At 38.8% G+C, this 15,320-nt stretch overlaps 1 protein-coding gene across 1 annotated transcript; it reads left to right on the top strand.

The window, feature by feature from the left end:
• Window positions 1–13,455: 13,455 nt before the first annotated feature.
• Window positions 13,456–14,412, top strand: LOC137803700 (tropomyosin-2-like). Its single transcript, XM_068602410.1, has one exon. The coding sequence runs from the start codon at window positions 13,456–13,458 to the stop codon at window positions 14,410–14,412; it is 957 nt and encodes a 318-aa protein (XP_068458511.1).
• Window positions 14,413–15,320: the final 908 nt, after the last annotated feature.

Below are 15,320 nucleotides of genomic sequence, written 5' to 3' on the forward strand. Positions count from 1 at the left end.
TTACAAATCACTGTGTTAACATTCTTGACCAGGTGGCACCTGTTAAGTCAAATTTGTCAATACAGAAAAAAGGGTGCTCTTGGACTAACAGCAAGATCTCCTCTGGTTTGAATCTGACTTGGAAAACCACCAAAACATAATAATAATAATGATAATAACAATGTTAACAGATGCCAATGAGTGATTCCAGATACACAGACCAAGGGTCAGAGTTTGACTGGAAGAAGGTTATTTTCTAAGTGGCTCATTGCCATAACTGTCAACAAGCTTAAACATTTAATTATCACAGCAGTAACCAGAGGCCCTCTGAGTGGAGCTACTTACCCGTCAGGTATATGAACTTCAGTCATGGTTTCACATTTATAAAATTATACCACAGAACTGCATGCTGGGAAGTCCTGTCAAACTCCGTTGCGGAGAGTACATAAATGAGTTCTGGCTATTGGTCCGGCCCTCCGCAATATTTTCTCTTCCTCGTGTGGCCCCCTGGGAAAAATCATTGCCCACCCCTGCTCCTAACCAACTACCTTGCAAACTCCATAACTTTTGGTTATAAACAGATTTCAGTGAGCAATTAAAGGCCCCACCTCTCTCCAGATAATCGTGTCTATGCTGGCCTGTGGCCCAAACTCTGGTCTCCCTTTGGGCCAGGACTTGGACGTGCCTCAGGTAACGGTGACTGTTTCCAAGCACCTGAACGCTTCACCAGGGGAAGTGAGTGTGTGAGCTTGTGTGTTGTTTGCAGCCGTTGCCGGTACTGCTGTTTATATGAGATGTACTACTACTCGTTGGATTTGATCGTAACTCATGTGGATAAAACACTCTCTTATATGTATGTATATGGCCGTGACAACATGATTCTCTACAACTTTTTCCTTCCACATTCCCCCTTGAGTGATTAACATCACTCACTCAACCCGACAATGTTTTTGCTCCTTTGATTACCTCAACCAGAAGGACATCCTGATTCTTTTTTGGGGGTTTTATATTTTCTTTGGTTCATGTACTTTTTTCATATGGTGATAGTGGTGTGTAGTAGTTTATAGGTGGGTGACATTATGTAAATAGGACTTAATCATTTTCAATAGAAAACGTTAATAAAAGCTCGTTATAACAATAAAATATCAAATTATTTTTACAGGGGTTTTGTAATTTGATGCCTGAGTAAAACTGACTATCAAAGGGTGTCCAAGGAAAAACGTTGCAAGTAAAATGTACTTAAGTTTGATTAAAAAACAACTCATTACGGGTGAGTAAACATAACTTAAGAACTTGAGTAAAAGGTACTAAGAATTTATGTGTAAATTGTTACCTAGCTTTTTTTTTTTAAATAAATGTCTTAAATTGTTTTCAGTGTAGCCTGAAAAAATATTACAAACAAAGACTGAGACCATTTATGTAAAATGTATGTAAAGTAAAATATACTTCAACATTTTTTATCAAAAAAAATATTCTTAGTAGAAAGTAAACTTGAGAATATATGAATAAAAATAACTCAGAACTTCTGTGTAGAAATTGTTGCCTTGCTTTTGTAAGTAAATGATGTGTAAGAAGTATTAAACATTAAATGTACTTAAAGAATTCAAAGTCAAAGTATGTGATGTAGAGTCAAAGTGAAACTGAACTCTGGCCAAATTCCTTTGTCATTTGTTTTTGTATTTCCATCACAATCACATTGTTTGAGTTTGAAGGCTGAGTTGTTTTTCCAGTCAGTGACACTGTTCATGTGTCACGTTAAAACCAGATCATATCAACAGCTAGATAAGACAGAAAAACAGAAAGGTGTGCCGTTCCTTATTCAAAGGTCACTAAAGAGCTCAGTAACCTGTCAGAACAGAAAGCCACGGAACAAATGAAACGTTAAAGTCTAGAGATATAACATATTCATGACTTCTGATGGACTTTATGAAAGTCTCTGAAGAGCAAAAGCTCGGGGATGAACTCAGCTCCCAGCAGAGAAGATACAACAGTTATTAAACATGTATTAATATAATGGATGATCAATAATATGCAGACCTGCAAACTCATGAGGGGTGAAAAAAGTGACACCAGGAGAGGCAATAAAGCACGAATCACGGCAAATTCATTATATTTATTTAATTTAACCAGTATCACACATTATGCAAAGAGAAGACTGCCGATCATCAAACCGTAATAATAACAATAACAAACATTTTAGGAACAATTAGGTCGTCCTCTACGACTATGTCAGCGCTCAGGCCCTAAAAACAATAACACATATACATTTACATTATATTCACAATAAGGTTTAAGTTATTCATGAACCAACTTCTTTTTTTTGCGCTGCTTAGCCATGAGCCTTTTCCTTGCAGTCTTTTCTGCCTCTACCTCCTGCTTCATTTTCTCTGCAGCGGTAGATGTTGTGGGCTGACATTCAAGCTCCATCCTCCTCTCTGTGGCTATGTGCAACTTGATCTGTCTCTGGGCCTTGTTCCTTGTCCCTGCTGTACAGATGGAGCAAGAACCATCGCCTATACAAAAACAAAAGTCATTAGTTTTCATTGGTAAAACTTATGAATGGACTTCCACTATCACTGTACAGCTGTTAGAGTTGTGACCTATCTTCTATTCACAGTTTATCAAGAGTAAAATAACAGCTGTGATTTAACTGCAAGCTTCCAATCTATTACACACCTCTGCATTCACAACCTGCTGAAATGAAGGAACATGCACTTTAACTGCCTCTCTCTTCTTCATTCAAGGCCCTTGTGAGCAACTGTTCTTGTGACTGTAGGGACCGGAAGTACACTGGCTGTGCTCATTATAGTGAACACCTTTAGCCGGTGCACTTATGTCTGGCAGTGTGAAGACAGGGCAGGTGAGCCCTTCTTACTGTACTTTATGTCCTTGGAGCACAGGCTGCATTTCACATACCCTGCTTTATCAATGGTGATAAAATACTGGACAGTGGCAGCTGTACTGCACTCCTCTAACGTCTGTTATAACCTCTACCTTCAGCCAGGCCCAGCTGTATATATACACACATATATTATATAAAGATATTTATTTGTAAATCTATATATATATATATATATATATATATATATATATATATATATATATATATATATATATATATATATATATATATATATATATATATATATATGTGTAAATCTATATATATAAATCTCTCTCTCTCTCTCTCTCTCTCTCTCTCTCTCTCTCTCTCTCTCTCTCTCTCTCTCTCTATATATATATATATATATATATATATATATATATATATATATATATATATATATATATTCGTATATATATGTTTATTCCTGTATATATATATGTAAATCTCTATCGAGGACGAAGCGGGACAGAATCAAACCTGGTGATGCTGCTGTTGCAGCAGCATCACCAACCCTGAGAGGTCAAAGGTCACCGGCTGAGTCTTGCAAGAAAGACACACAACTGTTCTAATCATTTACACTTTAGGCCTTTTTTTCTCTTTTATTTGTATTTATTGTGTAAAACATAAATAAATGTACGTAAAAAGTTGATGCGAAATTGTAATAAACTGCTGACTCACATGTTTCAATGAAGTGACTCACAGCTTTTATATCGGTAATGTGTGATGTTACTGCGCCATCTGCTGGTCCAACGTGATGCAACACTGTGAGGAGACGCTCAGTAACCAGAGGAAGAAGCTGTCAGGTTATCAAGGCCTCATTTGCATATTCATACATTACGTTTCAGAGAACTTGTATTCTCTGTACTTAGATTTCTAATCTGTAAAGTATATTTATATATGTGATTGCTGATATACAACATATGCATGTTAATTGATATTTTGTATTTCATGAATTAATATACATATATTCATATATACACATTCTCTTTTTAGAGGTTAGGTTTGTGATCTATCCATAAACATGCAAATAATATATAAAAGAAATGTCCACTAGATGGAGATGTTTGTCCAGTTATAAGATATTAAAGTTATGAGGTGAGAAACATTTCATGTCATATTTCGACCACTTTTAGTTGTAATATATTAATAAATAATAATAATTTGATGCTGAATATTGAACCATAAAGTTAGTTTTAAATATTGAAGCAGTAAGCAATAAATAAATATAAGGTTTGTCTTATTTTTTAAACCTCAGTGTAATAATACATAATAATAATAATAATAATAATAATAATAATAATACATTAAGTGAGCCACGTTACACTTTGTGTCCCGCAGATGATTATATTATATTATTATCTTTTTGTCTGCTATATATCCAATATTCAGGATGAATCTAGCTGAACCTTTTCATAACCCGAGCATGAAGGTGAAGGATCCGTATTGAAGCCCAGAGACACATGAGTTCATAGCAGATGGTTTTATTGGTGAATGCAGCGTTTAAAGTTCATAACAAGCAGAGACCGACATTCGGTTAATGTGACAGAACCCATGCAACAATTTTGGAGGGGAAAATGCTGCTAAAAAGAAGCTGATTTAGAGAGTAAAAATCAAAATTTAACAATATAAAGTCAACCGGCTCAAGGTGTTTGATTATTTCAGCTTGTGGCCTTTTTATATAATCAAGGGAATGAATCACAATCCAGCACTCTATTGATCTGATACGTGCACAGTTATTGGTTCTGTTAAGTTTAACATTCGCTCAACTATCTGCATCAGATTCTGCACTTGATGTGAGTGTGAGTCCCTGTTTTCAAAAAGGACACACCTGCTGCCACACTTTGTGACTATCTTCTGGAGTTCAGGGTGGCAGGTAAACAGAAACTCCTCAAAGCTCAAGTTTGACTGCTTCAAGTCGTTCCCTTTAGTGAACAGGATGACGGTTTTCTCGTGAACTCTTGAGCCAAAGGCGTCCTGCAGCTTCCTCAGGACGCCTCTCTCCCCGTCTGTGAACCTGCTGATGTTCATCACCAGTAGGAACGCAGTCGGATCACCCTGACACAGCTCCCTGCAGCTCCTCGCATGCCTTGCTTTAGTGGAGCACTCAATGTCTTCATCAAAGATGTCCGGGGTATCGACCACGCGAACGCGTCTGGCGCCGAGCTCCACCTCCTCTGCTCGGCACACTGTGGTGACGTCGTTTGGAGTCAGTCCCGACCTGAAGATCTTCTGTCCGAGGATTGTGTTCCCACTGGCACTCTTTCCAGAGCCGGACAATCCCAGCAGAACCAGGTTCACTCTGGAGGCGGAGTCACCCCAGCGAAACATTCCTGCTTCAGTGTGGAAGAAAAGAACTTTACAACAGAGGTCTTCAGAATTACCACACTGTAAAATGTAATAGTGCTCCAGACTTACATTAAATGACTTCACTCGGCCATCAAAAATATCACTTCTTACTAGTTTTTTTATACCAAGTAACAGTTACTTGCAGGTCAAACATAATTAACTTACTAATTGTTTTGTGTAAGCTAACTTGATACACTCAAGTAACAAATAACGGCTGGTCTATGCATGTGCAGAAGCCAACATTCAGTCCCTGCATGCTCAAGACAACAGTAAGGTAACGTGTACCCAGCATGCAGTTTGGCGGTGTAATTTTATGAATGTATAATTATTAGTGTTACAAATTGTTTATGTGTCACAAACTGTTGTGTCGTGGTGTTTTGCGCTCTTAAAGAGCGTTAGTTGTGGGTTATTAGTTGTGGTTAAAAAGTTTTAACTATGACTAAAGTTATAACCCTGATACGTAAGTAGCTCAGACCGCTGCACCCTCACCTGTGATCATTACACTTGGCTGTCTGCCAAAAGAAGCGACACTAGTATGAACCAGTTTACCACACAATGTGTTAAATATACACACAAAGTCTATATCACTTCAAATAATTTAGTTGTTTGAAATAGTAATTTGAAGTAGGCTAAACTATTCAAAAGTGCATCGTGAGTAAAGTTTTAGATACTCCTTCATCATTATTTTGAGTCACTTAAACTCAAGTGTAAGTATACTAAGTAAACAAGTTCTCTGAGATGTAATGTATAAATATGCAAATGAGGCATTACCTAATGCTATTTATTCATACATCTAATTCAAGAGGAATCTACAGACTCAAACAGACAAAGTAGTGAAGTGAATGTTCTCTCCACTCGTCTGAAAGGAGACAAAAACTTCAAACTCACCAGAGCATGAAAAACAATCTTTTTTCCGCCTTAAAGCAAAAACACAAAAAACTACCACGTGTAACATGTTGTGTAATAATTTACTTCAAAGCCTGGTCTCACATCCTAAACTAAACTAAAAGGCCAATTGAATAGTTGATGGGAACCACACGTTGGACTGCTCACCTGCTGCCTCATATGTACGGTAAAATGACGGGATGAATGATAGCTCAGCTGCAGCACGGCCATCGTGGCTTTAATTCAAAATTAAAAGAAGAAGAAGCACATTAGCTCATCGACAGGTTTGCTTTTGCAGACTCATGGAGAACACGCAGCAGAAGGCTTCACATGGAGAGCCCCTGGCTCATTTGAACTGAGTCCTGACCTGAAGCTCTCCTGACCGATGATTGTGTTCCCACTGGCACTCTTTTCAGAGCCAGATGTTTCTGGCAGAACCGGGTTCATTCTGGAGTCAGAGTCGACCCTCGGGACCTTTCCTGCTTCGATGTGGAACAAAAGAACTTTACAACGGAGGTCTTTATAATTACGAGCAGCTAAGCAAAGGAAAAATTGTATCGAATAAAAACTTAGCTATTCTTTTTTTGTCATACAAGTTCTCTGAGGTGTAATGTATAAATATGCAAATGAGGCATTACCTAATGCTATTTATTCATACATCTAATTCAAGAGGAATCTACAGACTCAAACAGACAAAGTAGTGAAGTGAATGTTCTCTCCACTCTTCTGAAAGGAGACAAAAACTTCAAACTCACCAGAGCATGAAAAACAAGACTACCACGTGTAACATGTTGTGTAATAAGTGACTTGAAAGCACAGATCTCACATTCCAGACTAAACTAAAGCCTCACCTGCTCCCTCCCGTGTAGGGTAAGAGGATGGTGGCACAGCTGCAGCAGAGTCAACGTGGCTTTAATTCAAAATTAAAAGAAGAAGAAGAAGCACATTAGCTCATCGACAGGTTTGCTTTTGCAGACTGATGGAGAACACGCAGCAGAAGGCTTCACATGGAGAGCCCGATGGGTCCTAACTCTACTTCACCTGTTGCTGGCTGGCGGCATCAGATCTCTTTCAGCAGCTAAGCAAAGGAAAAATTGTATCGAATAAAAACTTGCTTATTCAGTTCTCTGAAATGTAATGTATGAATATGCAAATGAGGCATTACCTAACAGCTTCTTCATCTGGTTACTGAGCGTCTCCTCCAGCTGATTCACAGCTCTCACCACAGTCCCCTCATATGAAGGTGGACTGACTCTGACTCCTGTCCAGTTCTTGGTGGGTGGAGCAGCCTTCAGGGTCCTGGAGCTCTGGAGGAGGTGGAGGTGGTCTTCAGAGAGTGAGAGCTGCTCCACCTCAGTGCTTCTCTTCTTCAGCTCACAGATTTCCTGTTCCAGCTCTTTGATGAAGCCTTCAGCCTGTTTCTCTGTCTTTCTCTGCTTCTCTTTGATGGTGTGGATGAGCTCGGCCTGGCTTCTCTCAACAGACTCCTTCATAGCGGTGAAGACCTGAACACCACCTGCTATCTCTTTATTTCCATCTTCCTCACTGAGCTCCACCGAGTGTTTGATCTCCTGAATCTTCAGTCGTCTCTTCTGGATCATCTGCTGGATTTCATCATCAGTCTTCTTCAGCTCGGCCTTCTTTCCTTCATACTCGTCTTTCAGAGGAACAACATCATGGTCTTTGTGGTCTGAATAAGTGCAGAGCGTGCAGACACACATCTGGTCGGTCTTACAGAACAGCTCCAGCAGTTTATCGTGCTTTGTACACATCCTGTCATCCAGGTTCTCCACAGGGTCGATCAGCTGATGTCTCTTCAGACCTGGTCTTGTCAGATGAGGCTCCAGGTGAGTCTCACAGTAGGAGACCAGACACACCAGGCAGGACTTCAGGGCCTTCAGTCTGGTTCCAGTGCAGACGTCACAGGGAACTTCTCCTGGTTTGGACTCTTGTTGCTCTGAGCTGCTGCTGCTGGCTTCCTGTTGAGCTGACTGTCTGAACTGAGCAGCCATCTCAGAGATGAAGGTGTTGACCTGCAGCTCAGGTCTGGTGTGGAAAAGCTTCTTACAGTTGGGACACTGATACGGGACATTGATGTTCCAGTGTTGAGTGATGCAGGCTTTACAGAAGTTGTGTCCACATGGTATGGTGACTGGATCAGTGAACACATGCAGACAGATGGAGCACAGAAACTGATCTTCAGTCAGCTGACAGCTGGCAGCAGACATATCGACACTCTGAGGACAAAAAGAGTGGAAAAACCAAACTATTATTAGATACATTTTGATTAAATCTTTCATAAAATCAAACTAATATTAGTAGAAGAGCAAGAGTCATCCTGAATTATTATAATTAGGGCCCGAGCACTGACGTAGTCAGAGGGGAGGACCTATTGGAATGCAAATGTTTTTTTTGTTGTTTTTTTCTCGTTATTTGTCGTCATTGCATGGACAAAAACGTACATTTTTCAAAATTTCCACACCAATCCGACTCGGCGAACACCCGATCTGATTTGGGTGTCCGACAAAACACGGAGAGAGCGCTGTACTGAATTGCTCAATTTTGGCATTTTCATTATTTTCAGGCGTTGTACTCAAACCAATTCCTCCGAGAGATTAAATACGATTGATTTCACATTTGGGCAATATGATGTTGACACCTCTGCAGGGAAAAGTTATCAAAGGATTTTAAAAGCAGCCTTAAGGAAGTAAAATGTTCTATACTTTGGCTTGCTTCTCTTCGTAGGTCAATCAGATCAACATTAAATTACTTCTACGTAGCTGCTCGCAGCTTTAATTCATAGTATTTTTCTGCGAGTGAATAAGAGCTTTTGAAATATATCCATATATATATTTTTGCATTCACAGCATTGTGGTGCTAAATATACAGAATTTTACAACCGAGACAAAGTGCATGTTGTTTGAACTTTGTGCTTCATAAACACTGATTGAATGCAACCTGTCCATGTCCATGTGATAAAAACTATCAGCAGACCGTAATTTCCAGGTTGGAAACCAAAGGACCGTCACTATGACACTAGAAACAGCAGTAATGTGGTTTTATGGGACCTAGAGTCTCCTAGACCCACAAGGAACTGGGCTTGCAGCAGCCTCTGGACCTCAGTGCTAAAGAGGCTAGCGTAGCTAGCTAGTTTCTTTTCAGCCTTATAAATGCGGTGGTTTAGAGAGTCTGCATGTTTTGATATTACGAGAGGCGTCAGTGTATCGATGTTATTGATCGCAAGAGGAAATACTACACTAATTTAGTTTTTTTTGCCTTTTTTGGTTATTTTTGTTAACGTTTATGACTTTTGCATTTGGGAATTAGCCTCTTTTCAGTTATTCAAGGAATTAAAAAACAACAACAATTAAAACAATGAAAAACAAATCTTCTTTCTTCAGCATTGCAGTGATAACATCCTCAACATTGTGGTTCTTGTATCATAATCAAAATGCTTAACTCACGGAGGTCTTAGGTCGTTTTCTCGATTGTATATAATTTTCTAAATTCACTTTTTAAAGTCACTTGCATATAATACATACCCATGTGTTTTACATCTAAAATTGCAGAACAGTCTCAGCTCTCTATAGAATGAGGCACCATTGTCCTAAGGCACAAGTGTAACGTTATATTATGGCCCTAAGCTGAAAATATATATATGCTATTTTTGAAATTCTTCATATCTCTTGTGAAAACATACCTTTACTCATGTAGCTCAACTGTTTTGGTGCTAGAAATTGTTTCACCAAAGGGTCATATGTTCACAAAAGCAGTGGAATATATGAATAAAATGATAGACACATGTAAATAAATGTCTAAAACCAAATTTATTATTGTATGTCGGGGATCATGAGCCGTGGCTGGCTTTGCGGCCTGCGTGCGGCCTGCTGGTGATCTGCAGAGACGGACTGGAGCTGCTGCAGCGATGCTGTATGTTGTCCTCTGGACCCTGGCAGCTGTGAATCCTCTCTGTAAAATACATCACTAATAGTGAGTATAAGTTCACTGAAAGAGAGTAACGATTACACACACCAACACGCAACGAATTGTACGTGCCAACGTTGCTAAGCTAACAGAGCCATCTATGGTCTGGTTAGCAGAAGCTAACGTAACAGTAGTTACAGTCTTACAAACACATAAATGAGCTCCAACCCTGCTAGTCGTACTAAATTCACTTCAAGAAAAATAACGCGGACCGTGACAATATTTTATTACGGACTGTTCAGTCTCATAGACACTCTGAGGCCATCTATAGGCCGAGATCACGTTAGCTCGCTGCAGTAATTCGGGTTAGCTAGCTCTAATGTCAGCATGATATTATCAGTCATTCAAACCCATAACATATATCTAACACTACTATGGGTACTAGGTTCACATCAGGAAAGTTACCGTGGATCGTGACAATATTTTATTACGGACTGTTCAGTCTCACAGACACCATGAAGCCCTCTATAAGTCACGTTAGCTCGCTGCGCTAATCGGGTTAGCTAACGCTAATGTCAATACAACGTTTTCAGTGTTTCAAACCCATAACAGAGATCCAACACTACTATGCATACTAAGTCAAATCAAAGAAAGTTAACAGGGATCGTGACAATATTTTATTGTGCACTGTTCAGTCTCATAGACACCCTCTACGTCGTGTTAGCTTGCTATCAGTAGCTCCGTCTTAGCAGCAGCTCTAGCTGGTTTACAGTTCCTTTTACTACGTATATATGCTATTGCAAAGTTCAATAAATACACTTACCCATTTTCCAATAGATCCCTTTTATTGGCGTTGTCCTCTTTATCGCTGGTATCCTATCCTTCAGGCTGTGAAGCTGCTCTGTGATTTCAGGATAGCTTCGGCTCGGCTCAGGCTTTTTTCGTTTGTTTTATCGTTCATCGTTCAAGTATTTATTTATATATATATATATATATATATATATATATATATATATATATATATATATATATATATATATATATATATATGCATATTAAACTGCCTGTAGTCTCTACTGTTGCTAACTTAAGCAGGTGTATTTATTCATATTTATTAATTTATGTTCTTCAAAAGTTACTCTGCCATGTGTTTGCATCATATAAGACTGTAAAAGAGAATTAAAAGACCGTAAATAATAATATATATTACTGGCTTTTATTTTTGACATGAAAATGATCTTCTCTCTTTTCTCGTTTTTGGTTTCAGACGCCAAAAACGAGAAAAACGGAAGTACACGGACCTAAACTGCCTGCTCGACCTCTTCTCTCTCACACACACAATCACAGTTTTGCTTCATGGATGATAATCCCACACAGATTACAGTACAGTGTGTTACTCCTCCTCCTCCTGCTGCTGCGCGCGCAGCTGCCTGAATGAAGGAGGTTGTACCTGCTCCTCTCTCTTGTTTTTTCCGTATTTCCGTATTTTCGAATGAACGAAAAAACAACGAACAAGACGTACACGGACCATTATGACACAGCTGTGTGTAGAAGAGTTGAAACTACATCTCTGTGACGTGTTATTGCGGAGATAATAATATTTATTAAACGTCAATGTGTGTGAAACTCGGCGCCGCGTGACTCAATCCGACCGAGTTAAACACAATCTTATATCTCAATTAATTAATCTTATCTCTACTATACTAACACATTTATTTTGCTTCATATTCTTTATCTGATAAAACTAGATGTAAAACAATCAGATTCTAGTTTGAACTCAACGTGGATCAAATATGTAGAGAGTGTATTTAGTCTTTGTAGATCAGAGGACTCACCAGTGTTTGTCAGAGATTCTGTTGTGTTGTTGAGGAAAAGCTGCTGGATTCAGTTGAATGTTTCTTTAGAGAGAAACAGAGAGACTTGTCTCGACTGCAGCTCTGCTGTCGCTCACAACAACTTTACTTTCACTTCAGGAACAGTGACCTTTGATCTCTTCTATCTCAGTGTTGATCCTCAGTGGCCCGTCATCAGGAGGGGGTGGAGGAGGAAGTAGTCTGATAGTTAACTGAAGTAAAAGTATGAATACAACAATGTGAGAATACTTCACTATGTGAAAAATATACTTCAAGTATGTGTAAGATAGCTGTGTTTAATTTGTGGTAATACATTAATGACATTAACATTTCTTAAACTTGCATTTTTATGTATAAGATTATTTTTAGATGAAGGAAATATCCCTGATCATTTTAAGACCTTCAAAGTAAATTTGCAGATTCATTCTTACTCAAAACGAGAATCTTCACATCTTCATCCTCCTAAATTACTGACTAGCAAGGGTCAATTTTCTATTAGATTTTGTGGAACCAAATTATGGAATGACTTTTCCCACTTAAAGAAATGTCCTTCTATAAAATGTTTCAAAAAAGGCCTGAAAAAAATTCTAATTGCTGTTTTGTAGGAGTTTCTATTTTTATGTATTCGTGTTCATGTCTTTCTTGTATTAGCTGTTATTAGTTATTGTATTAGCTGTTATTAGTTTTGATGCGAGCAGCCATCATGTATTTTCTCATAGAGCAGTGAGTGATGTTGTGTTTCATGTCTTAAAATGTATGATTTCTTTTTCCTTCTTTTCTCAAAATACGTTGATATATACGTCTATTAACTGATTCCTAATTCATTTTTATTTATTTTTCCTTAGATTGTTTTATCCTCAAAAAAGAGGTTTTATATATATATATATATATATATATATATATATATATATATATATATATATATATATATATATATATATATATTATTTTCATATTTTCTTGTTTGTTATATATATATTTTTATTAATATATTTAATTTTTTGTTGGTCGGGGGGAGAGTTTCTTTAAAAGAAGATAGATACTGTTGACTTGAATGCTGGAGGGGGGGGCGAGAAAAACGTTAAATGTATCACAATTGCACTGTATTTTTGTGTACTTGCCTTAATTTAAAAGAATTATTTTTTTTTTAAAAAGAAAGAAGCGTGTTAACATATTAACATCTAGAGGCCATAACTGTGAAAACCAACTGAGGACCGGCCGAAATGTCCTCACTTTGGTAGCAATGCAAACACACACACACACACACACACACACACACACACACACACACACACACACACACACACACACACACACATAGTAGCCCTGAACATTCCATTCATTCCACCATGTTGTAACCAGATGCACAGATCAAAGTCTCTGGTGGTGACATCATCAAAGAAGCCTTATATCTGGTCAGGAAGAGTTTGTAGGTGCAGCCAGCTGAAAGATTGTATACCCAGTTTGCTAGAGGATTAAACTCCTACAGTTGTATTTACTGAAGAAATGGCCATGATCAACACATATACATCAAACGTCAGACAACCAATCTTTTATGAAGCCAAAAGTTTTATTGAAAAAATGTTTGGTTCACAGAACAATGAAGATATTCCTTCAGAAGAAAGAAATGAAGGAGACGATTTGCAGCAGAATTTACGCGACCTGAACCCAAACTGGAAGTACAATGACTCGTGTTTAATTACGTTGGCGAAGAAAGACAAAGAAATCGCCGCTCTTCGGAAACAGCTCCAAGACCACCAGCAGCTCAGCATCGAGGTGGTTTCTAAGTACCAGACAGAGCGCTTTAGAACAGAAAAATTCTGGCAGCTGAAGTTTAAGACCCTGCAGGAGAACTTAATGAAGAACCTGGACCAGGCATTTGAGTCCAGAAGACAAGATGAAAAGTTATCAGAACAGCTGCGCGTAAATGAAATCATCCGGAAAGATATCCATGATGTTCTTGAGGACAACCAGTTCCTGAAAGACAGAGAACAGGATTTGTTGAAGGAACTCCAACAGGTGAAGGAGGAGAATTGGCTCCAGGGGAGGAAAATCCAAGAGCTGGAGGACGAAAATAAGACCGTGAATAAATTAACACAGACCCAGGAGAAGAAAATACTTCAGCTGGAGGACGAAAAAAAGGCCGTGAAGAAATTAAATCAGACCCAGGAGAGGAAAATCCTAGGGCTGGAGGACGAAACAAGGCTCCTGGAGGATATCTGTCTTAAACTGAAAAAGAAGAGTAGAGCCTTTGGAAGGATGCAGAGAAGAGAAATAGAGTTGGAAAAAATGAAACAGAAGATGCAGAATTCGGAGGCAGGATTTTTCAGCCGTGTCTTCCAGGGGACAAGCAGCGGCAGCAATAGCGACTTCCATCCTGCGTCCTTCTCGTTCACCGCTTCCTCGCGGGAGTTGAATCAATCCTCCATCCACCATCTTCCACAAGTCAAAGTCGCCATGGGGAAGAACGACAAAGTCACCGTTCTCTACCTTCCAACCTGCGTGGGAGGATGGAAGATGGAGTCCAACACCGAGTGACTGAGTGATTCAGCACTGCAGACCCAACAGTCTTTAAGGAAAGTGGGTTTGAACTCCAGAGAAGGGTGGTCTGTTGTGATTAAGTGATTTTATCACTGCTGCCTCACAGAGAGACCTCCACCCTTCTCTCTGGGTGGAGTCTTTATGTTCTGCGGTGATCAGGTTTCCTCCAACAGAATTACTGTACACTCGTACCTCCAATGAGTTCTCTTCATGTTGGGTTTACACCTGTTGATCAGGTTCTCCCATAATGCTGAATAAACATGTGTTTAAATCAATGTTCTGTGTCTTCTGCCTCCTTCATTAAATATGTACTTAATACAATTGTATGACATGAGGGTGACATGAAGGAGGAAGTGCTGGTCCGTTTAAGATGGTCACTCAAACGTAAACAAATAGTCCTTGAAGGATATCAGCAGAAATGTTTTAATAACTTACTAAATAACTGCTGTTGACGATGTCAACGGCAACACAAATGTAAAGGATTAAAAATCCTTCCACACGATTAAACTTTGTTTAATGTTTTCTTGTCGTATAAATGTCACCGTGTTGGTGTGATACTGTTACATGACACTAGATGGCGCAGTGTTGGTGTAATACTGTTACTTGACACTAGATGGCGCAGTGTTGGTGTAATACTGTTACTTGACACTAGATGGCGCAGTGTTGGTGTAATACTGTTACTTGACACTAGATGGTGCACAGAACCTGTGAGTGTTTTTGCTCTGACATCAAATTCATTGAACTTCAGAGTTCTGCAGAGGCATGCTGGGTAATATCTGATGATTGATTTAACGGCTTTACATAAAATAATACACAGACATATTGTGTACAAATACTGTACCACAAGTACCCTGTACTCAACCCATTCATGAGGGTTATTTATGAAGTATTGCTACAATTATAAG

Source organism: Clinocottus analis, unplaced genomic scaffold (assembly GCF_023055335.1).
Source record: "Clinocottus analis isolate CAN_PGR_092001 unplaced genomic scaffold, fCliAna1.0.p SCAF_6, whole genome shotgun sequence".
Lineage (NCBI taxonomy): Eukaryota > Metazoa > Chordata > Actinopteri > Perciformes > Cottidae > Clinocottus > Clinocottus analis.

What these genes read in the sequence shown, in the direction of transcription:
- LOC137803700 (XM_068602410.1), top strand. Translation starts at nt 13,456, where the DNA reads ATGTTTGGTTCACAGAACAATGAAGATATTCCTTCAGAAGAAAGAAAT.